The sequence below is a fragment of the Glycine max genome, chromosome 10 (assembly GCF_000004515.6).
Source record: "Glycine max cultivar Williams 82 chromosome 10, Glycine_max_v4.0, whole genome shotgun sequence".
In the NCBI taxonomy this organism is placed as follows: Eukaryota; Viridiplantae; Streptophyta; class Magnoliopsida; order Fabales; family Fabaceae; genus Glycine; species Glycine max.
The window spans coordinates 44,314,362-44,337,501 of NC_038246.2; the positions used below are offsets into that span (position 1 = coordinate 44,314,362).

The 23,140-nt window shown below is 29.6% G+C and overlaps 1 protein-coding gene across 1 annotated transcript; it reads left to right on the plus strand.

Moving 5' to 3' along the window:
* Window positions 1–1,975: 1,975 nt before the first annotated feature.
* Window positions 1,976–8,000, plus strand: LOC100802528 (protein ENHANCED DISEASE RESISTANCE 2-like). Its single transcript, XM_006589361.3, has 22 exons — window positions 1,976–2,117; window positions 2,263–2,400; window positions 2,864–2,938; window positions 3,092–3,145; window positions 3,236–3,301; window positions 3,373–3,434; window positions 3,661–3,788; window positions 3,865–3,911; window positions 3,999–4,102; window positions 4,174–4,269; window positions 4,352–4,416; window positions 4,509–4,580; window positions 4,862–5,008; window positions 5,143–5,438; window positions 5,882–5,945; window positions 6,068–6,243; window positions 6,534–6,635; window positions 6,749–6,799; window positions 6,887–7,030; window positions 7,144–7,239; window positions 7,384–7,485; window positions 7,635–8,000. The coding sequence occupies exons 2-22, from the start codon at window positions 2,275–2,277 to the stop codon at window positions 7,725–7,727; spliced, it is 2,166 nt and encodes a 721-aa protein (XP_006589424.1). The 5' UTR covers window positions 1,976–2,117; window positions 2,263–2,274; the 3' UTR covers window positions 7,728–8,000.
* Window positions 8,001–23,140: the final 15,140 nt, after the last annotated feature.

Consider the following 23,140-nt stretch of genomic DNA (forward strand, 5'->3'; position numbering starts at 1 on the left):
TAAGTTTTGATGTTTTGGTTGAATCAAGATATCTTTTGGACGAAAATAAATGATTAGTCATTCAAGATATTATGATTCAATTAAGGAATTAATATTTTTTAATAAATATTTTTTCATACTAAGTAAGACATTAAATTTATGATCATATAGTTAAGGGATAAAATTATCGTCACATTATAACTATGTTAAATGTTTTAAATTCTTAAAAACAACAAAACAGTTGAATGCATTAAGAAACATTATATTTCTAATTCAGTTTAGAGAAAATTTAATTTAATATTAATCAAGCACAACACAGCATTTTTTTTTTGCCACAAAAATCTTTCTTTTAAAGGTTGGTAAGAATATCTTTAATAAGCAGTTTTTAGCTCAAGAATTTTTATCCAACAAATTTATCACTATTTCCATTCAAGAGTTTTGTTGGAGGTTGAATTCTAAGAAAAAAACTCTCAACAATTTATCTTTTTTTTCAAAAAATAATATTTTTGAATATCTCTCTAACATTAAAATCTAAGAACCCAACTTGGGTTTTACTACTAAAATAAAAAATGAAAAAAATTATTAAACCTTATATGTAACATTATAAGATCCAAAAAAATGATAAAAAAAAAACTCAATAAATTTTTTCAATAAAAATATTCTAATATGTTCGAGAAATAATAAGACATAATATATCATACTACTTACATCTTTTAATAAAAATTTAAATCTTGATTCATTTTATCATAAAAGACTAATCTTTTCAAGTAAACTCAATTTCTGTTGTTCCAAGCACAATACATCTAAAGTTAGCTTCACTAGTAAACGTTGACAAATATTCTCTTGTAATAGTCATAATTTTTTTTATGTACATCTGCCTAACTCTAACCCATATATTACTACTATTTTTAAATTATAAAAATTATGAAAAAAAAACTTAGATATAATTTTATAAGAAGTTTTAATTAATATTACTTTTTAATCAAAATTAGAGTTCTACGATAATTCTTATATTACATAACTAAAATTTAAAATAAATAAATAATTTTAAATATGAAATAAATAATATATTTAAACATATAAATTATATTTTAATTTTATAATTAATAATTTATATCATGATATAATATTATTTCTAATCATTGATAACTTCTTTCAAAAAAATATGAAAATTTAAGTTAGAACTAAATATTTCGAAAATGATAAATAGAAAAGGATAAATTCTATAAATATTTTCATCATAGAAAAGCTCCTAATAAGATATCGTCAAAGAATGACATCTAAGAAAATAACTATTTTAGTTTATATATACTAATATTTTAGTCTGCGTATTACACAAAATAAATATTTATTTATATGACTTAAATTCATAATATAATTAAAATATGTAATGATTAAATATTTTTTAACTTATAAATTATATTCTAAATTTATGATAAATAATTTTATTTTGATATATTATTATTTTTTGTTATTGATAATTTTGAAAAAAATATTAAATTCCAGTTAGAATTAAAAATATTGAAAATGATATATTAAAAGAGATAAGTTAAGTTAAACAATTTAACATTGATAATACATGTAAAACTATTTTGCATTATGATCGGTATGTAATTATCAAACCCATTTATTAAAATTAAATGAAATTGTGTCAAAATATTGCCGTTTAAATTTTTTTCATAATATCATATTAAAAACTAGACTCCTCAAATAACAAAATTTGCATGTACAACACAAGTTAACAAAATCTGACTCTTATAATTCTATAGTCATAAATAGCTTATATATAACGGAATAATAATTGATCCAAAAAATGAAGAAAAAGATATTATAAAAATATTTTAAAAACAGGAAATCTATTTTTGCCCAAACGAAAAAAAATAGTGGCATAGATTTAGTTTTGGAGGCAAAATGTGAAGGGCAACATGGTAAGTTCTCGTTGTCGCATGTCAAGTACAACGAAACACGCAGAAAGTAGTTATTGTTGAACCGGGAACATAGGATTAGGAAATAGAAGAAAGAAAGAAGAAAAGCAACAACGAAGACCATTGCCCCTGCCATCAAAATTTTGATTCTCTGATTCCCTTTTGTGGGATCAGAGGGTCACCATTGTCGTTTTCTTTCTCACCCTTTCAGAGGTTCTCTTCCCTTCTCTGCTCCACGGGACTCTCTTCATTTGCATTCAGCAGAACCTCCGAATTTTATTTTTCTTTTTTTGAAAAATGTGATTTTGAGGAATCGGTGTGTGGTTTCTAACGATTTCTGGAAATGGGTATTCCGCAGAGGGAGAGGAAAATGGAAGGGTGGCTCTATCTCATTCGCGCCAATCGGTTTGGTCAGCATTATTCACGTAAGAGGTACTTCATCCTCAAAGGCAATGCCCTCCGAAGCTTCAAGATCAAACCCACTTCTCAAATGGAGGTAAATAATCCTATAATAAAATCTTTCATTTATCAACCAGCACGTGTAACATGATTAACAGATAACCTCGTCTCGTAAGCATGTGGTGAGGATTTTGATTGCAGGCTACAGTCTGAATGAAATAATATTTTTTAGAAGAGATCAACGTCTTAAATGCATCTCAAAAGGGTCATTTTTCATGACTGTTTGTCACATAGTCACAAATGTTATTTTTCATATTTTGCTTTTTGTTTTTATTAATGTAAGGAATGTTTCCTCAATTTCTATAATTTATTGGTTTTACCATGTTTGATGGTGGATAACATTTTAAGGAGGTTTTGGATTAATTTATGTTTTTATAATTGCTTTCGTAATATTTCACGTGACTGATATGCTGTTCTTAGAATTTAATAACAAAAAAAAAACTCTACAAATTCCCATTATTGTCAATTGTGGTGAATGAAGGAGTTTTATTAATTTTCAGGAGCCAATTAGGAGTGCAATAATAGACTCCTGCATTCGGGTTAATGACAATGGAAGGGAGACTATGAACAAAAACGTAAGAAACCTGGGACTCTAAGTCTCTAACTATGGGACAATATTTGGATACTTTTTTATTTTATTTTTTCCCTATCAATTTTCACTTATTTGACAGAGCTGCATTGTGTCTTTGAACAATAATTGTATTTACAAATTTGTTTGCATTGTTCAGGTGTTGTTTATTTTCACTGTATATAATGCCACAGATCAAAGTGATAAGCTTAAGGTGTGTTGAAATTAAAAATTAATGCAAAAAATTTATGGCAAAAAATTTCATTTGATGGATTCATGATTTACATTCCTTATTTTTTTATAGTTGGGAGCAAGTAGTTCAGAAGAAGCTGCAAGATGGATACGTACCTTGCAGGATGCTGCAATGAAGGTTCTACTCTCCACCTTAATGAGTAGAATGTCTCTCATTATAAGAAACTTAATTTTTTTTTTCTTTTTCAGGGGTGCCCAAGTCCAGCAAAGAATTTAGTGGCTTGTCACAAGAAAAGGCGTTCAAGTTTGAGGTAAATTAACTGCATTTGAATATTTAATCCAGAACTTTCTCCTTTTTTTTCCAATTCTGAATATTTGAATTGAAGATAATCACACTCCATCAGTCCTTTGTGCTGTAACATAATATGAGGGAGTGATGAATGCGTACCTACAAATTACAATATCTTTAACTTCTTGCACTGTGAATTATATTTATATAAAATGTCTTTTTTAATGTCTAAAGTGTTGTTAAAACAGAAACGGAGGCTCAAAAAGCACAGATTGGAAATACTCCAACTTGAATTTTCAATCGTGCATATACACTGAAGCAATGACCGCTGATGTTATTGCTCCTTCACCATGGAAGATTTTTGGTTGTCAGAATGGTAAAACCTTTAGCTCCTAGTAGTGCACATGGCTAGTGAAGTAATCAGTATCTAATATAATTCATTGCTTATGCAGGGCTAAGAATGTTCAAAGAAGCCAAAGATTGGGATTCCCGTGGAAGTGTAAGTTGCTCCTAACTCGGTATATAACATTTTCATTTTTTGTAAAATCTCTTCTGAAAAAGTGAAAAGTTGTTTTTCCTTATTCAGCATTGGGTGGGTGAAAACCCAGCAATAATGGCAGTTGGTGTGGTTGATGGAGCTTCAGAGGCCATCTTCCATACTCTTATGACTCTTGATCCCTCAAGATCAGAGTAAGTCTTCCTTCTTAACTTGAAAAATCTCACTAAAAAGCTCAGATACTAAATCACCAAGTTTATTGCAGATGGGACTTTTGTATTTACCGAGGCAATGTGGTTGATCACATTGATGGTCATACAGATATTATTCATTTGCAGCTGTACAATGATTGGTTACCATGGTAAGATAGATATGCAAAACCTTGTAAATGAGAATTCAGATAGCAAACATGCTTTTAATATAAAATTATGTTTCATGTTCAGGGGAATGAAACCAAGAGATTTGTTGTTACGAAGATACTGGAGGAGGGAGGATGATGGATCATATGGTACTTTTAAACAAAAGATTTATGTTTTGTAGATATGGTTCATTATAATCTCTCAGTTAACTTTTTTTTTTCTATCTTTGATTCTGTGGCAGTGTTATTATTCCATTCTGTGTACCATTCCAAGTGTCCACCCAAGAAAGGCTATGTCCGAGCTTGCGTTAAAAGTAATGTATGCTTTAAAATTGGAGATTATTATTTAGCTCTTCAATGCTACCAAATACTAACTCATTAGTCATTCCTATAGCAGCAGGATATAGGAGATGCAACAACGCCCTAAAATCAACACCTCCCTGAAATAAATGCCTTTCTAGTTTCCTCAAACCAATATTTATTAGTTTCCCAAAATAAGGGAGAAATACCAAAAATAACACAACAATCCCAAAAACAACATAAATAATAAGGAGGTTTCAGCTATTTTTGTATTTATGTTTTAACACTTTGGCAGGTGGAGGATTTGTAGTGACTCCTGTTAACAAAGGAACACAGTCCGTTGTGAGGCACATGCTTGCTGTAGATTGGAAGTTTTGGAAATTGTATTTGCGCCCCGCATCAGCAAGATCCATAACCATTCGTATGCTTGAACGAATTGCAGGTATGTTTTTTACTAAATGATGAGGTTACGTGCCAGATTTTAAAGTTCTAGCATTTATGTAGATTGTGGTCTTTTCACATATTTGTTGTACATGAAATTTTACAAGATTCTACTATGATATCCCTTTTTTGTAGCACTAAGAGAGTTGTTTAGAACAAAAGGAGGAAACTACTCCTCTGAACCTCTTGCAATGACAAAAGATATAGGGTTGCCTCTTGGTGTAAAGGAGGATATTAAGACTGAAGTTTCACAAGAGAAAAACAAGTTTGAGGAACCACCTCTTGTTGTCATGGAAGATGAAGTAGAACCTTCTGGCCGTAGAAGTTTAATGGGGTTGAATGATTCTGATGAGTTCTTTGATGTTCCTGAACCAACGGAGTATGATCACTTTCAGAATGAGTGGCATGCTGACTTGTCTTCAGAACAGATGGTACTTTTGCTTACCACAATCCTTCCTAACTGGTTTCACCATGATTCAGAATTTCCTTCTATTTTATTCGTTTTCTGTAATTTTCTGCTTTGATAACTTTAGACAAGCTTTTTTTTTTCTTTTTGGATCAGCAAATAATAATGTTAATGGTTAATTTTTTGTCATCGGGAGGATTCGAACCTGCAACCTCTCCCCCCTTTCTTTCTCCCTTCATCACTAGACCAACCTTATATCTCCCACTTTAGACAAGTTTACAATCATGGTTTTTCTTATGTCAGGAATCTAACTACATATTAACATATAACTATATAAGTTATGTTCCCCGCATTGTGTGATTGTGTCCTATGTTAATGTTGTTTATTATCTAAATGATCTTTATATGATAATTGATATATCTTAATGATATCAATTGTTGATGGGATTGAAACTAATGGGATTTACAGAGTATGTCCATCCCCAGAATGACATCAGCTGCTGGTTTCGTTAAAAAATTGCACGGCCTTGCAGGTTAGAGTTGATATTTATAATTTGAGTTTTCAATAATATTATTTTTGAATTGAATGTGAAGAACATATGTTTTTAATATTTTTTATTAAAAAATGTTTCCAAAATTCAAACATGTGTTGCAGTTCAGAAAAAGGGGTATATGGATTTGCAAGAAGCTGCAATGGAGGAAAGTACATCATGCTCTTATGGAGCCACTCTCCAAAAGGATTCAAGTTGTGCTTCACCCTGCACCTGGGCTGCTTCTGATCCATCTTTGTTTTTGGTTCGAGGAGAAAATTATTTACAAGACCATCAGAAGGTATTTTACTAAATTTTAACCTTTTGGTTTGTTTTATGTTTTCATCTTAAACTGATACATTACCATATATTCACTTTTGTTTTTATAGTCAATATGTGAAAGAGGAACTGTTAAAAACTACAAAATTCTGTTTTCATCATTTTATTCACAAAATCATTTACATGACACTTTTTTTGTGCAAAGCTTCAATGAAACTGCATGCTAATAATGTTTCAAACTATAATAAAGAAATTTGTTCGTACTTTTTTCTTTTATATATTTTAGAGGGTAAATAAATTTCTCTTTTCCAGGTGAAGGCAAATGGCACCTTGACGCAAATGGTTGGTGCAGATTGGCTTCGTTCTGACACAAGAGAAGATAACTTGAGTAGTCGTCCTGGTTCCATAGTTCAGGTATATTTTATTTCTTCTTCCTTAGTTACTATTTGTGAACAAAGGGTCCTAATTATTGTCACAAGATTACTGTTAGCAAATTATTAACATTTCATGCTTTTGGATTTATTCAGCAATATGCAGCAAAAGGTGGTCCAGAATTCTTTTTTGTTATCAACATGCAAGTGAGTATGACCTCAATTCATTGTTACATGCATCCATCATCCTTAGAGTATGTGATTGGTTAACGTATACTATTGTTCATGAATCAGATGCCCGGAAGTCCTATGTATTCCCTTGCACTCTATTACATGTTGAAAACTCCTTTGGAAGACAATCCCTTGTTGCAGAGCTTTGTGGATGGAGATGATGCTTATAGGAACTCAAGATTTAAGCTGATACCATATATATCTAAGGTTCATTTCTACTAAAATGTGACATGTACTAAACACAAACAAAAAAAAAATGCAGGATCAAGATAATAAGAGTATCTAATGGTTTTTGTTCCCACGTGACTTGTTTCTCTCAGGGATCATGGATAGTAAAGCAAAGTGTTGGAAAGAAAGCATGTTTGGTGGGACAAGCGCTAGAAATGCTTTATATCCGTGGGAAGAACTATCTAGAGGTAACAAACATGGCCTAATTTCGTAATACTTGAAAAGCACTAGTGATTTTGCTGTATCATATTTGCTTGTGTAATTTACAAACTTATAGTTGACTTTTCACACAAAATTTTCCTTATTATCTTAAATTATGTTTACATTATTAGATTGATATCGACGTTGGATCTTCAACCGTGGCAAGAGGGGTGGCTAGCCTAGTTCTTGGATACCTGAACAATCTGGTGGTAGAAATGGCATTTTTGGTACAGGTAAAATTAAATGATCAATATGATTTTCTAAGAGTATAAATAAAATGTGTGTTGAACTTACTAAACCAAGACCAAGGTCATTGACACAAAATTGCTAACAATTGTGGTTTGTGTTACTAAAATGACATAATGTGGGAATGTGTGTGCAGGGTAGCACACCAGATGAGCTCCCAGAAGTTCTCCTTGGAACATGTAGACTAAATCATATGGATGCATCCAAAGCATTTCTGGTGAATTCATAATTTTTTACCTGTTAAATTCATAGTGTCTTTGAGGAGCAGAAGCTGATAGCCCTACACCAGCAAAAGTTAAGGATGTTGTATTAAAGCAGCTGCCCTGCATGCTTTATGTTGGTGGTAGGAGTTTTCTGCTGGGGCTGGTCAATTTGCAAAAGCACTTGTTCCTCACTTTCCTCTCTAGACTAAACATATGTTGCACAAAACTAATTCCTTGGCCCGGTTCGTGCCACGAACGAATTAATATAATATATGCAAATCAGACGTACTTGAGCCCAATTTATGTTAGAGTCTTGCCCTACCTCTGCCTTCAGCTCGTGTCTTTTAATTCTTGCTTCTATGCTCTCTTCAACTATATATTATGTTTTTAATGTATCGTAAAATAATTCATATCACATCATAAACACAATTAACTGCCACTTTTATCTGTATATGGATCCAAAGAATATACACCAAATTAAAGGGGCAACTTTTTTTACTATCCGTTCAAAAAATATTTTGAATTACATTATCTACATCTATTGCCAAAGAATCTTCTTGTTCAGTTGATTTAGAGTTTCTGGGTGTTATAAACCTTTTGTTACCGTGTTCATCACCAGTATGAATGTTATAAACACAATATTCAAGTTTTGTTTTGACGTACTTAATCACAAAAAAGAAAACTTTAGAAGTGGCCATCACCACTATGAATGTCAAAACATGTTGCAGCGGTAGAGAGATGGCCTCGGAATCCCAAGAGCATAAACCCATACGTGCCAATATCGAAAAGGTGTCTGAAAACAGCACTACAAAAGAGAGCAACAAAAGAGTTTGCTCAGGAACATCATCCTCAACCTCTGTGTCTGGAAAAACAATGTCATAATAAAATTAAAAAAGATATGAGAAAGCATGAAAAATAAAATTAATAATAATAATAATAAAGCAAGAAAGAGCATGAAAATTAGTTTACGTTTTCTGTGATAAATTTTGAAAATCAATTATGCATTTTTATGAATGGCATAATGAATCTAAGTACAAAATACATAGAGTGAAACAAACTAATGACAATCACAGACTCACCTGTTTATAATTTTTGTCATGGTTGAGTCAAACCGGTGATGGTCTAGTCATTAAAACTAGTTGATGGCTTTGGTTGACATAAACTTGTCATGAACTGGTTGATGCAAGGAGGTTGTGGACGGGTCATTGGAGTTGGTTAATGCTCTTGTCAATACAAAATCTTATGTACAATTAAAAACAATGTAAACGTATTTTTGTTATACATCAATCACAACAGAAATGTGTTTTCATGTTTGTATGAAACACAAAATAAGAAATGAGAAAAAAATAATAATGTAAAACTAATGTGTTGAAGGGGTTGCTTTCGGTTACACGTCGAGTGGACAGGTGTCTAGCATCTCTAGTGAAGGTTGTGTATGTTAAAAGGGGGGAATTGAAAATTAGAAGGATGGGTGGAGGGATGGGGTTTGGGTAGATTATTAATTTTTAGGTTTTGTTTTTGTTAAGTTGGGTGTCCGTAGAGAAATATGGGAGGTGCCAATAATAACATCCATTTTAGATTTGGGTTTTCTCCCATTCCCAATATAGACATTTCTAATTACAGTCCTCCTTTTACTCTTCACATCCAATTTTTTGGACTTTTTGAAAATAACCAAACTACTCCACCTTCACCCAGGAGCCCTCCCCTTACTTTCTCTCACCTTCACCTGTCCTCCTCCCACGACTTCCCTCATTCACCCTTCCCTTTCCTCTCTTTTTCCTTCTCCTCAAACTTATCTCAAGCCACTTTTTTGTTTCTTTTTTGCTTTTCACAGATCTTGTGAAAACTAGTTTCTATAAAAGAGTATTTTTATACATAAAGAAATAGGCAAGCAGTGCAAAGAATAAAAAAGACGATGTAAATAGCATCCGGAGAGAATTGACCGAGCTTATGTTGTGACATTTAACTGCATGGATTTCAAAGTTAGGCCCCAAGTTTAATTAGTTACGCAAAAATTTTAAGCTGATTTTCAAAACATGGGCTGGACTTGGGTATTAGCTCTTGACCTGGCCTGGTTGTTTTAAAGTAGTCATTTAAAAAAATGTAATTAAGTTCATAAAAAATTAAAAACAACAATTGACCAAAAAGTATATTAAAAAATAAAATAAAAAATGATAGTTTAATTATTTATGTGATGTGCTAAAATTTAATAATAACTGAAATTATTTTTTATCATGGATACGAAAGAAAAAATCATTTCATATATATAGCTCACAAAGTGACTGTTAAATTAAATGCATTGCACAAAAATCTAACTTTTGTACATAAGAAAATAAAATTGAGATGAGTTTTGGGTTTGGGCAAACCTATATTACTAGGCCTGGCTTTTAATCACCACTACTCTGAAGAATCAAGACAAATAACATGGTATGGTGACCTCACCACCACTCTACTTTTTCTGTGCAATTATTACTAACACGAGCATGGATGATGACTGGCAAATAGATATCAAAGTTTGCCAAGTAGTATTACACTATTAGTAGTATCTGATAGTGCACGATAGTATTCATTTTGCACATTCACCTTCCCTGCTTTCATTTCTAAGTGGGCATTGAAATCTGTTGATCCTTTTTTTTTCATGTCTCTTTAATCGAATAATAATAACTTAACAACAGAAAATTCTTTTAAATGGCAAATTGGTTGCCACATTTTTGAAGAATTATAATCATTCAAATAAGTGGGAAATGACATAGGAAAAGGAAACAACAATGTACAGGGTAAATAATGTGTATTGTGTAGTATCTTCGTAACATTGCCATTACCAAACTGAAAAAAACTGCATGTGAAATTTTGCGATAAGGAATAGTGCTACTAGTGTAAAACATTGTTTTCACCTTGTTTTTCTTCCACCAAATATGCAGGAGGGTTATGAATATCATTTCATGTTAATGGCTTTTGTGAGACTCCTTTCAGCGGAAAAATAGAATGTCAGAATCCAAATGAAGCTTGAATTTAATCCAAGCAATTATGTGGCTCAAATTTTCTAAATATATTACTGTGCATTTTTTTCTATTAATTATGGAGACATCAAACATTGTCTGGGTATATCAATATAGTTGAAACCAGAAATGCATGGCTCTCCAAACAACTTGCAAAATCATTTTTTTTTAAAAAAATTGTCGGTCATACTAGTGAAACAGTTCCATTGATGTTGATTTATGCATCATTTTTTTATTGCTTTGCTTCTTTGGTGCCTTTTTGGCATTTTTGTGGTTATGGGGGTGGGCCTAGCTGCTTCTTAATTAATTTTCTACATCAACTCCAAACATTGTTTGGGCTTTGGGACAAAGTTGCCTCTCGTAGTAGAACTTGGGTTGGCCCACAAAAGTTACTATGCAACCCTCTCACCAAAAACTAGTGACGGATAAAAATAAGTAAAGCAAAAATTAAAAATGAAAACAAGTCACAACTCAAAATGAAATTAGCACAATACTATCATTTTTTACTTTTCAACTCAACCTTTAAAAAAATAGTTAATACTTAACCATTAAAAGGGTCCAACCAAAACTTGTGTATACCTTTATCCTTCTCTCCCTGTTTTATACATAACTTATTTTATAATGGGATTGTGATTGATAAATACACTGTTTTGAGACCCTTGGAGTTGTGTCCCCCAATGCCTTTGATAAGGAGTGGGTAGCCACACTCCATGACACTGTTTTAAAAAAATTCCACGTTGTGTTGATGTGCTCCTTTGAATGGGAAGCACCACTGAAGCCATTAATTTTCCTTCTCCAAAAAACCCTTCTTTAATATACCTACAAAATGATTAGTATAATTTATATGCATGGGCAACAACATAATTTCCCCCCACATACAAATTTAAAATTAGCAACGTTGTCCCCACGTTGTATCATCTAATTGTAGCACCCACGTGGCACATGTTCGCATTCAAAGATGTCATATCTTGCTTTAGCTCATAAATCTTCCTTGTCTATTGAAGGACACACTTAATTCAATAATTGAAACTTTGGTTTAAAACTAAAAGAATTGTGGAAAAGACCTTCTTAGTCCTCAGCTCACATGTAACCGTCACTTTCATTTCCCTGTTCTCGGCGTTTAATTCGGTGATTGAAATGCTTATGTATTTTCTAATTAATGTGTAGTAACTTTTTTCACAAATATAAAATGTATACCCACGTGACATCATCACGTGTTTCTTTTTTTTTTTTTTTCTTTTGCGGTCCAGCACACCTCATGTGTCTTAAGAACAAAGAAAATTTGTGTCTGCAAAGCTTTTATAACAATAATAAAAGATAAAAATGCCAATAAGAGGGACCTTGTATACTCGTCTCAGGAAAAGAACAGAAAAAAAAAAACTAGTAATTCGTTAAACAATACAGTGACGAAATCTGGCCGTTGCAATACGGTCTTCTGCTTTGGGCTATAGAAGGAAGAATATAGACATTGTTTGATTTTTAAATATTATTGGTGATCTTATGATAAATGTCTCTGTTCTCCACTTCTTCTAATCAGTCACATGGTATGAATTATTTTAGCAAAGACTGGAGTAAATGTTTGGTATTTCTGTGATATTTTCTATACCTATCTTATTTATTTGATATTTTTATTTTCTTAAGAAATTAAATTAGAGAAAAATAACTATACACGTTAGGTAAATTTCTTTTGAGTTTAAAGGATTCTATACTAAAAGTTTATAAAAAAAAAATCCAAGTTTACGTGCATCTTAAAGAAAATGTTAAACACACCAATGACTTTCTTGTGGTATAATATATACAAATAAGTTTTTTATTCAAGTTAGCACATAAGAATAAGATTCACGTAACTTTATCTCCCCATAACGATGTCAACATGTGCACTGAACGTTCTCGTTAACATATTATAATTATTACTATTAAAAACAGGCCCTTCGTCAGTGTCTTGACGGTCTGTTTTTGAGTTTTAATTATAATAATTGTCATTATAAAAAGTTAGTAAACAGAAATTATTTGTGATTTTTTAAAATAATCGAAGGATAAATTAAAAATATCAAATATCAAATATGTATATAAAATGAAATAATGATTTTTATTAATTATTAATAATTATGGATTAAAAATGTGGAGTCACATATATAAGGAAAAACCGTTTGGAAAAAGAAGGATGTAGAGGAAAGTCAAAATAGTACGCACCGACGGGAAATGCATGGGATTCAGGTCCGTTTCCCTTCCTTAACCGGTAATGAACCTCTTTTTCCCGGTTAACCTGTCGGCACCGACGCGCCAGATTTATTCCCGGTCATTTTTATTTCTGATTCCATTTTATAATTTTATTGTCTAGCAATAATATTTGAAGCGGTGCACTCTGTTAGTTTGTTCCTTTCGACGTGCTTTCAATATCATTGGATAGTTTTTGCCCTCCAAATTTAATTTCCGGTGACGTGGCACGTGCCTTGCGGGGTACGGTTTGAAGTAAACCACTTTATGATTATGTGGGGACCACCAGTGTGGCATCTCCTATTCTATGGATGGCAAGTACCAGATCATGCACGCACGTGACTTACAACCAATATTTGCTAAATGGCTGGCCAACTACTAACGTAACGGCTCAATAATTAGTAATTGAGTCACGCTTCTTCATAACACACTCCAACAGTGTAAACATTGTATAAGGTACTTTATTAATAGGTAAATCAATTTCAATCCTACACTCGTACTTCTCAAATAATTAATTTTAAAATATGCATTCAATAAATTAGTTGTTATTACTGACTAATAAAACTATCATAAAATAGATGAAACTTACTCCAATGTTTTTTAATAATATTAATACAACAATCATGATAATCACAATAACAACAGTGGCTATATATTAATAAAAAAACAGTGACAATATGTAAGAAAAACACATCACACAAGTCATCAGTGGTTTTATCACAATAATGATATATAACAAATGTTTACCTAATACAATGGCGTTATTATTTATTAGAGTTTAAGATGAAACAAATTTATTGGTTTGAGGACCTATGCTTTCCAGAGGTAATATTACTCTATCTTTCTATACTAGCCTTTTAACTTTACTCCAGTTTAAGATTTTCTATACTATTCACAAATGTATTTTTTGGAATTATGTGCCCAATAAGTTGATTTGGTGCATTTCTTTTAAAAAAATAAAATGATTTGGTGAGTTGAGCGGGGGGGGGGGGGGGGGGGCGCACATGAACTTTTTATTAGTTTTAGTTTTCTTTTAGATTTATTTGGTAATTAAAAACATTTAAGTAACACGCCCTACTAAATCAAGCATGAGTAGATAATTATATCCTAATCCATCTAAGAAAGTGAGTTGAGCATGAGTCCTTACCTTTTTTATCACCCATAACTTATGGCTCATTGATCAAATCTCCTAATCTTTTACTTCTCCTATTCTCAATATGTAAAATTTGATCAGCTAGTTTTAAGGGAGAAATACAAATAAGAGATTCCTATATTAAAAGTCTTCTAAATGATAAGATTGACTAAGTGATAAGTCCTGTTGATCAACGATGATAATAATTAATCTCATATTGGTTAGAAAAAGACTCAATAAAGCATATATAAAATATTTTACCTATATATGTTATCTTATAAAGAGTTTGAATTGCATTTAATTTTGCTTTTATTATCAGTAAATATGAATAATGGTTAGTTTTGTTAGTTTTTTCTTAGATTAAATGTAGTGTGTATCCCACTTGTGTAACTTAGATATGATCCATTAATAAATACTTTCCCAATTAATTTTTTAAGTCACAATTTGTATGAGTGTTGTTGTGTTACTTCTTAATTATAAACTAAACAATTTAAACCTTCCCTCCCCTTCTAATTTCTTTAACCAAATCAAGTAATTTTTATTTTTCCTCGCTATCTTCCATTATTTTTTTTTTCTTTGAAATAATGTACCTAAAGTTTATGTGAATAAACAATCTACTTTAATTTCACTATAATTAATAATTTGTTGGGTTAATGTTGAATAATTATGTGGTATAAAAATATATACTACTACATTAAGGTTAAGAAAACCTATATACAGTAAAGATATAACTTTGGATAGGGAACACGAGGTGACAACTAATCATTGTCCACTTGGTTAGAAAATTTATTCAGATAAAAGGGCTAAGAATAAATTAAGAGGGAACTAACTAAGAATGTGTTTTGGGATCCAAACCACTGATTCTGAAATACTTTGTACATATACTGCAGAAAACGTGACCCAAGTTCAATCATTTAACATTAAATTAATAATTAATTATCAATAGTCAACATACACTCCGAATCATGCATGCTCTTTCACCTCGTTGCTTCACCATTGTCGTGTTTATTTAAGTTTACAGCTCACTGCATTCTGCTCATGAGCTGCCCAACCCTTAATGGATCAGACATTCTTATCATCTTGTGCTTTTTTCTTGCAACCAAGCAGCTTCCAAAATCCTTATTTAACTATACCAGTATTAATTTCTGACCAAATGAAGCAATTTTTTCTGTCATCTCAAAATCAATATGTTTCAGAATAAACTCGCACGTAATTTATTCATTCCTTATCACTTCAACTATCGAGGCTGCTTATTAAAAATGTAACAAAATTTCATGGACGAAAAAAAAAGCATTGATCAAGATTTTTTAAATCAAAACTAATGTAATCCTCGCTATTATTTCTTGTTAATAGTTCAATGTTCTTTTTTTAATATAGTAATAGGAATTAAGACCTTTGATTTTTCAATAAACTTCAAGTATTCTCAAGAACTTAATTTGATTTTTAAAGTATGATGAAAGATGAAAAAAAAATTGTATTATATGAGGATTATATTTCAGTTCTTTTCTTAGAAACTCAAATGTTAAATAATAATTCAATGTTTTCATCTAATACGCTACGTGCTTGCTAGCATTAAATTAAATTATTTAATTAATAATGGTTGTCCTAATCCAAAATTAAGGTCTGATTTGTGGGGCAGGCATGACCAAAAGAAAAGTCCCTGAGAGATCACATTTTGTCCCAGACCTTGTTTAGGTACGGCTCTAGCACACATGGACCCCACCAGCACATGAGGCACCCAAACACACCATTTGAAAACTGTAACAACAGAAAATATCTTAATAAATCATAAAAAGTGGAAGAAAGAAAATGAATGACAAATAACAAGAGATAGATAGCTACATGGTACTTTGCATTGACGAGAAAAAGTCAGCAAGCACACGTGGCAGCACCCGATTTGCAACAGTGGCGCGAGGTGACGAGTGAGAAGCAATGGCAAAAAATGGGGATGGCAAGGTCACGTGAGGGAAGTCCCCACGTCGCGTGCTGTTGCTGAACTAGCTGGAATTCAGTGGGTGGGGTCCACGTTAACTGGGGTAGTCCATATTCGCCACGTTGAGAAACGTGTGGACCGAACCATCTAACATGCAACGCGGGACCCACGCTAACATGCCAAGGTTAATTAAGGTAAAACAAAGAATGGTACATAGGTTACGCTTCTTTTGTTGCTTGTTCATTCGCTAGCTTTGTCCTTCAGCTCCCGCACATTTCTCCTTTTTTTTTTTTTTACTTAGAGTTTAATCTTTTCTTTTTCTAGAACAATGGCATCCTAGACTTTAGTATGGATGTACTTTTTTTGTAAAAAAATCATAATTCATTAATTTATTTTTTACTTGATTTTTAAGATAGATATTTTATAATGTGTATTAAAGAAATTTTATAATACAATCAAACAACAATTATTATGAATACAAAATTTATCGACTTTTTATATAATTAGACGAAATTACATGTGCACCTTAAAGGTTGCTTGATACTTTTATGTTATGTAATCATACAAAAAGTCTCCATTTTTTTCTGGATGGTTAACATCAAGCAACATTCTTCTTGGCATCTTATGTTTTTTGTTATCACAAATAATACATGATATTCTTATATTTTTTTCTGTTTTAGTTCTATCAAACAATAATATTAATTGATGATATAATAATGATATAATCAACGCGTGATGTGAAATTTGATTGGACAATTTCATCTTATTTACATCATTGATAATTTTTTGAAAATAATATTGTTAATTTTTAAGATAATGAGAAATGATATAACATATTTTATAATTTAATTAGAGAAATAAGATTGTGATCGTGTACATGTAACCTTGAAGAATCCAGGTTGATGATTGATGTCAATAAACTTTTTTAGGATGATAACAAATTTTAATACAGGATTCCTTAAAATGTAATTTTTATTCCTCTATTTTTTATATTTGTGTTTTTAGTTTTCTCATTTTTTAATTAAGATATTTTATCTTTCACTCTTAAAAAATTTATGATTTTAGTCATTTATTTTTTAATGAAGATATTTTATTTTTTACTTTCAAAAATCAGTCATTTTAGTCTTTATGATTAATTTTAAATTGATCTATACTTTGTAAATGTTTGACTGACAATTTATTTGTTTATTATGAACAACACAAATGTTTTTCTAAAGTTATTTAATTCCTAACAAACTCAATTTACAAAAAATTAAGTTTAAAACTGAAAAATGAGACTAAAATCATAATTTTTTTTTTTACAATGTGGAACCAAATATTTTAATTAAAAAATAAAATAACTAAAATTATGATTTGTTAAAAATAGAAGATAAAATATCTCAATTAAAAGATAAAAAAAACTAAAATCATTGATTTAAAAAAATAAGAACACAAAAATTATATTTTGCTTCTGGACCAACCCCATAACATGTCAATAACCCTTTTAACTTACATAAGATGGGTATGTGTTTAATGGAACAATCAGAAATAATAATATGAAATAAGGATATATCAAATATATGAATTGTTAATTATTAATATTTTTTACTGAATCAGTGTTTATTTTTTATAATTATTATGTACAATAAAACGTGGTCATATGAATACTTATATTTTCTTTTTAGGAATATTAATTTGTCATTGAATCTTTGTTTATACATCATGCATGCTCACAAAATAAGAATACACACCCATGTGCCATTCTCAATTGGAAAAAAAAGTACAAGAGTGTTTCGCTACTTGTACCGACCCACAGAATTAATTTAAGGAAGCTTTTTTTTTTTTCATTTTTATCAAGGAAGCAACTTGATTACTATCTTTCCCTAAAAAAAAAATATCTTATTTCAGAAAAATTTATAAGCCAAATATCTTATTTCAATCTATATGTATAATACCATCAATTTAAATTCTACGAGATTATTCTAAAGTGATATCAATTGTGTTATATATTAAAAAGTAGAATTTTATTGTTGATAATCACCTTGCTCAACTTGAATATAGTAATTGTTTTTCATAAAAAAATATAGGTGCGGCTCTCTAAAAAAAATCAATATATGTATAAAGTATAAACCCATTCAACCTTGATTTTGAGGACGTTCAATCACGTTGTTCATTTAAATCCGTTACATTCGCATTTAGTTATGCAAGTGATTTGAATTAGTGACTTATTGCAACTGAGTGAGAAAAGCGTCGGTGCAACTTCACTTTCGGACTCTTCCTATAGTTGACGATATATTTGTGTATTTATTTTATGTTTAATTGAATATTTCTTTCTTTAGTTTACGCATGGTTTTGTCATTTACTTTTTTAGTTAGTTAAGTTTCCTTTGTATTTTTAGAATTATGTAAATTTATTTATGTCATTCAATTTATTTTCTACCTCAAACTTTTAAATATATACTTTTCACTCAATATTCACAAATTAGATTGTTTTAAATTTTATTTTACTAAAAAATCAATAATCAAAAACATTTTTATCCAAAATAAAAAAATGTTTAAATCTTAATCTCACATTTTACCAAATACTTTAAATTTGATTAAATTTCTACTCAATTCCTATATTTTTTATTTTAAAAATATTTTATATCTAAAAAATATTAAAAACCTCTAAATGTCAAGATTAAAATAATAATTCAAACATTTTAGGTAAAATAAAATTAAAAGCTTAATTGACTAAAAAAACATAAGAGGGAAATATTACACATAATTTAAATTAAAGAAATTAAAAATATAGTTAACTCGTGTATTTACTTTTTTCATTGGTTACCTGTTAGTTCAATTATTAAATAAATGGAAGTTGCGTGGTATAAAAGAACGAAAAAGATAGCTTTAAAAATAAATAAGAAAGTTGCTTATGCTAATTGCTAAATTATAAACTGTTTTTGCCTTGTGAAGTCAAAAAGTATAAAACAGTTGTATTCAAGCGTACAAGCGTGTTGAAATATACTAAAGGAAACAAAATAAAACTTCTTTCTCTCTCTCTGCCTTCAACTCAAATTTTGTTTTTTGCTTTCCATTTGATAGAATTAATACTAACCTCCCAATCTAAAGAAGATGTCAACCATTATTTATCATAAAAAAAAAAACCCGTCATAAAGTAAAGTGTTAATTCAAAAACCAACAATCTTACTGTTCTATATTTATAGTCTTTAATGTTTAAATAAATTTTAATTATTCCTACACTTTTTTTTTATCAATTTGATTTTATATATAATTGAATAATAATTTTTACATTATTACTCTTTAAAATGTTGTTATTGTAATATTAACATATTAAAACATTAATATTTTTTTATAAATAATTATTCCCTAAAGTTTTTATTCATTGAGATATTGATTTCTGAGAAACCGAATTCAAAAAAATAAAAATATAAGGAACAAAGTCCAAACAAAAAAAAAACGGTCCAGAACTCAAATAAATGAAAATGACAAGCATTGAAATATTATTTAAGCTTATATATATATATATATTACGTCAAAATTGTCAAATGCAAAATACGTTAAGGAAAGGTAGATTTCTTTCCATAAATAGCGTGTTAGGCACTTGGGCAATTTCGGAATTGAATTGTATCTATGGTGCAGTGATTGGTACCTTGAATTGTAGCATTCATACCAAATAAAATAAAATAAAATAAAGTAACTCAGATGTTTTTTCAACAAACTTTGAAGGCAGCGATTTTTGGGATGATTGATTGCTATTAAGCCTAACACTAGAGTCATTGAAATGCTAACTGGGTTTTGAACCAATAATAATAATAATTTTCCTTTCGTTTGAAGAAGACGAATAAGTCTTTTAGAAGAAAGAGATTCAAAGAGTGCAACCCAAGTTAGTTAAAGAAGTAAAGAATGAATGGAAGTAGCACCACTGCACTACCACACACACTGTCTCCCTTTGTCCCCTTTTAACAGATTTTTTTAGAGAGAGAAAGATAGGGTGAGTATTTTTGAAGGAATTGATTCAAAGAGTGTAACTCAAGGTAGTTAAGAAAACATATTAGAGATAGAAGAAGAAGATAGATAGATTGTAGGAGGAAGTGAAGCCATCATTTCCATTTGACCCAAAGCCGAACACACTTCAGTTGTGCAGTCACTTTTGTCAACCTTTTTTCTTTTATTTTTAAATTTTCATTTCCTTTTCATTTTTAATAAATAAAATAAAATAATGTGTAAGTTGCCACGTGGTAATTGTTAACTCTAGAGGATCCCCTCCCCTTAATAAATTATCATAAACTAAAACTTACTTAACTAAAAGGGTTCATGGACCAATATGATTTAGATGGTCAATGTAAATTGGCAAAGTAAAGTTTTAAACCGCAGTCCCTATAGTAAGCTTCACTATAGAAAATAATTCATCGTACGCAAATACGGTAGTCAAACAAAAAATAGGTGTTACGTTTTTCTTTTGACAGCAATGTCCAATGTAGTTATATAAGCATTCGTTGACTTCACTAATACATATATATATATATATATATATATATATATATATATATATATATATATATATATATAATTGGAATGAGACTTCGTTGTGAAAATAAAAATTGATCCTGAGATTATACACTGTGCGTTTGGTCATGCCAAATAAGCACACGTTTTGATTGGACAAGAAATTATTTTTCTTATCGAGAGGGTTAATTCGGTTCCAACTCTTTTTTGTGTGCGATTTCAACCTCTAGGGCATGTGACCAAATAATATACTTATGCTTGATATATTCAGTATCGATTACAACTTTTTCTTCTTCTTCTGGTCTCTTAGTTTCAAATTGTGGATGGGAGTGATCATATTAGAAAATCAAACATTATGTTCAAACTAAGAAGCACAAAAAAAGTTATTAATCGTAAAAGAAAAGTAACCTGCTAAAATAGAAAATCTGAATTTATATTAATTGGAAAATTCTTTACACTAATGTTTACTAAGCTTAATTAAGTATTTTATACCTAAAATATAAGTCATTTTTAAATTTATTATTTAATATTTATTTTTTTAATCATCTAAAAAAAATCATTTTATTTTATTACCTATCGTTAGTCACTTTTTGTTCAGTGACGATATAACAGACAAAGTGTCGCATCATTACGTTCAATCACTGACATGTCATTGTCATGTCTTCACCTTCAATGACATGTCATTGATAGGGTGATAGGGTGTGACGATGAGACATTACATCGTTTAATGAAAAAGAATTAACGACAGATAGTAAGTTGAAATATGAAAATTTTTGAGGTAGATATTTGAAAAATAAATAAATGTTTAGGTAGTAATATAAAAATGATATGTTTTGCACGTATGAAAAAACTTATTTAAATCATATATAATTGATGTTTTGCAACCTATAATCAATATACACATGTAACATGTTATGTCTCCCGTCACTCTTCCTTCACTATTCTCTGCGTCACTCTTCCTTCACTCTACTCTGAATCCAAAACATATATTTCACCATTTAATATTGTTAGTTCTGTTTTAGGTTTGTCTAGATATTAAATGTATGCATCTTAACTATTTAATTTCATCTTTGACATTATCTTATTAATCTAGTTCAGTTGATTAACACATGATAAATTGATAGGTGAATTATTGCAAATTTTAAATAGTGTTTTTTTATCCCTACCAAGAAAAATATCTTATTAATTTAATGCATTTCTTATTTTGAATGAGAAATTATCTTAAAAACATAAATATAATAAAATTTCTTAAGTCTATGTAAAAGTAAATCAAGTTATTTTAATTAATTTTTAGTTTTTTGACAAGTTTATAAATATTTAATCAAATAAAAATATTTGTGAAGCGATTTTTTCTTATTGACTTATAAGATTTACTTTTAAACATAACTTAAATTTACGATTATCAATTTTTTTATTTTTAATAAAATAATAAAATTTATTATTTATCATTTTATTTGAAATTAAATTATTTATTTTGATAAAGGTTATCTTTATCATTTGTTAACTAAAAAATTGTTTTTCAAATTGACTTAATTAAGTTATTCATATATGAAAAATAACTATTTTTAGATTACTACCTAAAATATCATTTTTTTCAAATAACTATCTATAAAAATTTTATGTTTCAACATATTAAGTGTTGCTAGTCCCATGTGATGACCTGACAAATAAAGTGATATGTCATAACGTTCAACCCCTGGTATATCATTAAAGATGATGATATGAAAGTGAGGTGTGTGATGACTTGTACTTTGTTTATTATGTTATCACTAAACGGAATGCGACCAACGATGAGGAATAAAATGAAATCAATTTTTTTTTTAGGTGCTTGGTTAAAAAAATGAATGTTATATAATAATATGAAAATAATTTATATTTGAAGTGTGAAAAACTTAATTAAATCATATTTAATTTAAGGTAACATATTCATTTGCATACCAATAAATATTTATTAACATAATGTATTATAATTTTAATAAATTAATAAAACTCGTATTGACAATTTAGTTTCTATTTAAACAGACTAACTAATTAACCATGTGCTTGGCATTGTTCACAATCGAGTTTTCCTCCATTGATATTGAAGGTATCAACAAACATATATATTATTTTAATTAACCACAATGGCTTTTCTTTAGGGTTCGAGTCTTTGTATATTGGAAAAACTCACCAGAAAAAATAAGTACATTATATTACTCAAATCAGATTACCTCTCGTAAACTGAATAAAAAAAAACTAAATAAAGTTTTTTTTTTACCTCTCATAAAAGATACTTTTAATTCTAATGGGGCGGGGTCTTTTCTTTAATTTCTCATTTTAAATTGTTAAGGGTTATTCCATAATTTTAATTTATTGTTTGATCAAATTAACACGTCAAAGTTGGTTTTTTTACTTTTTCTTATAGGTGCTGCATTTATATTAAAAAATGTTTTTTTAATGGAAAAAATGGTTAAACTTAAAAAAAGCAAAAACATACTTTAGAAATCGGTTATGGGGAACCAATTTTTAAAGTGTATTTTTTTAAAAAAAATAAATTTATATAAGTGAGAAATTGATTAGGAAGAAATTAATTTTTTATCTTATACAAAATTTATATTATTCATGTAAATATTTGTTTCACATATATTATTTGGGCAAATACTTTTTTTATTGTTGAGGTGAAAAATTCTAA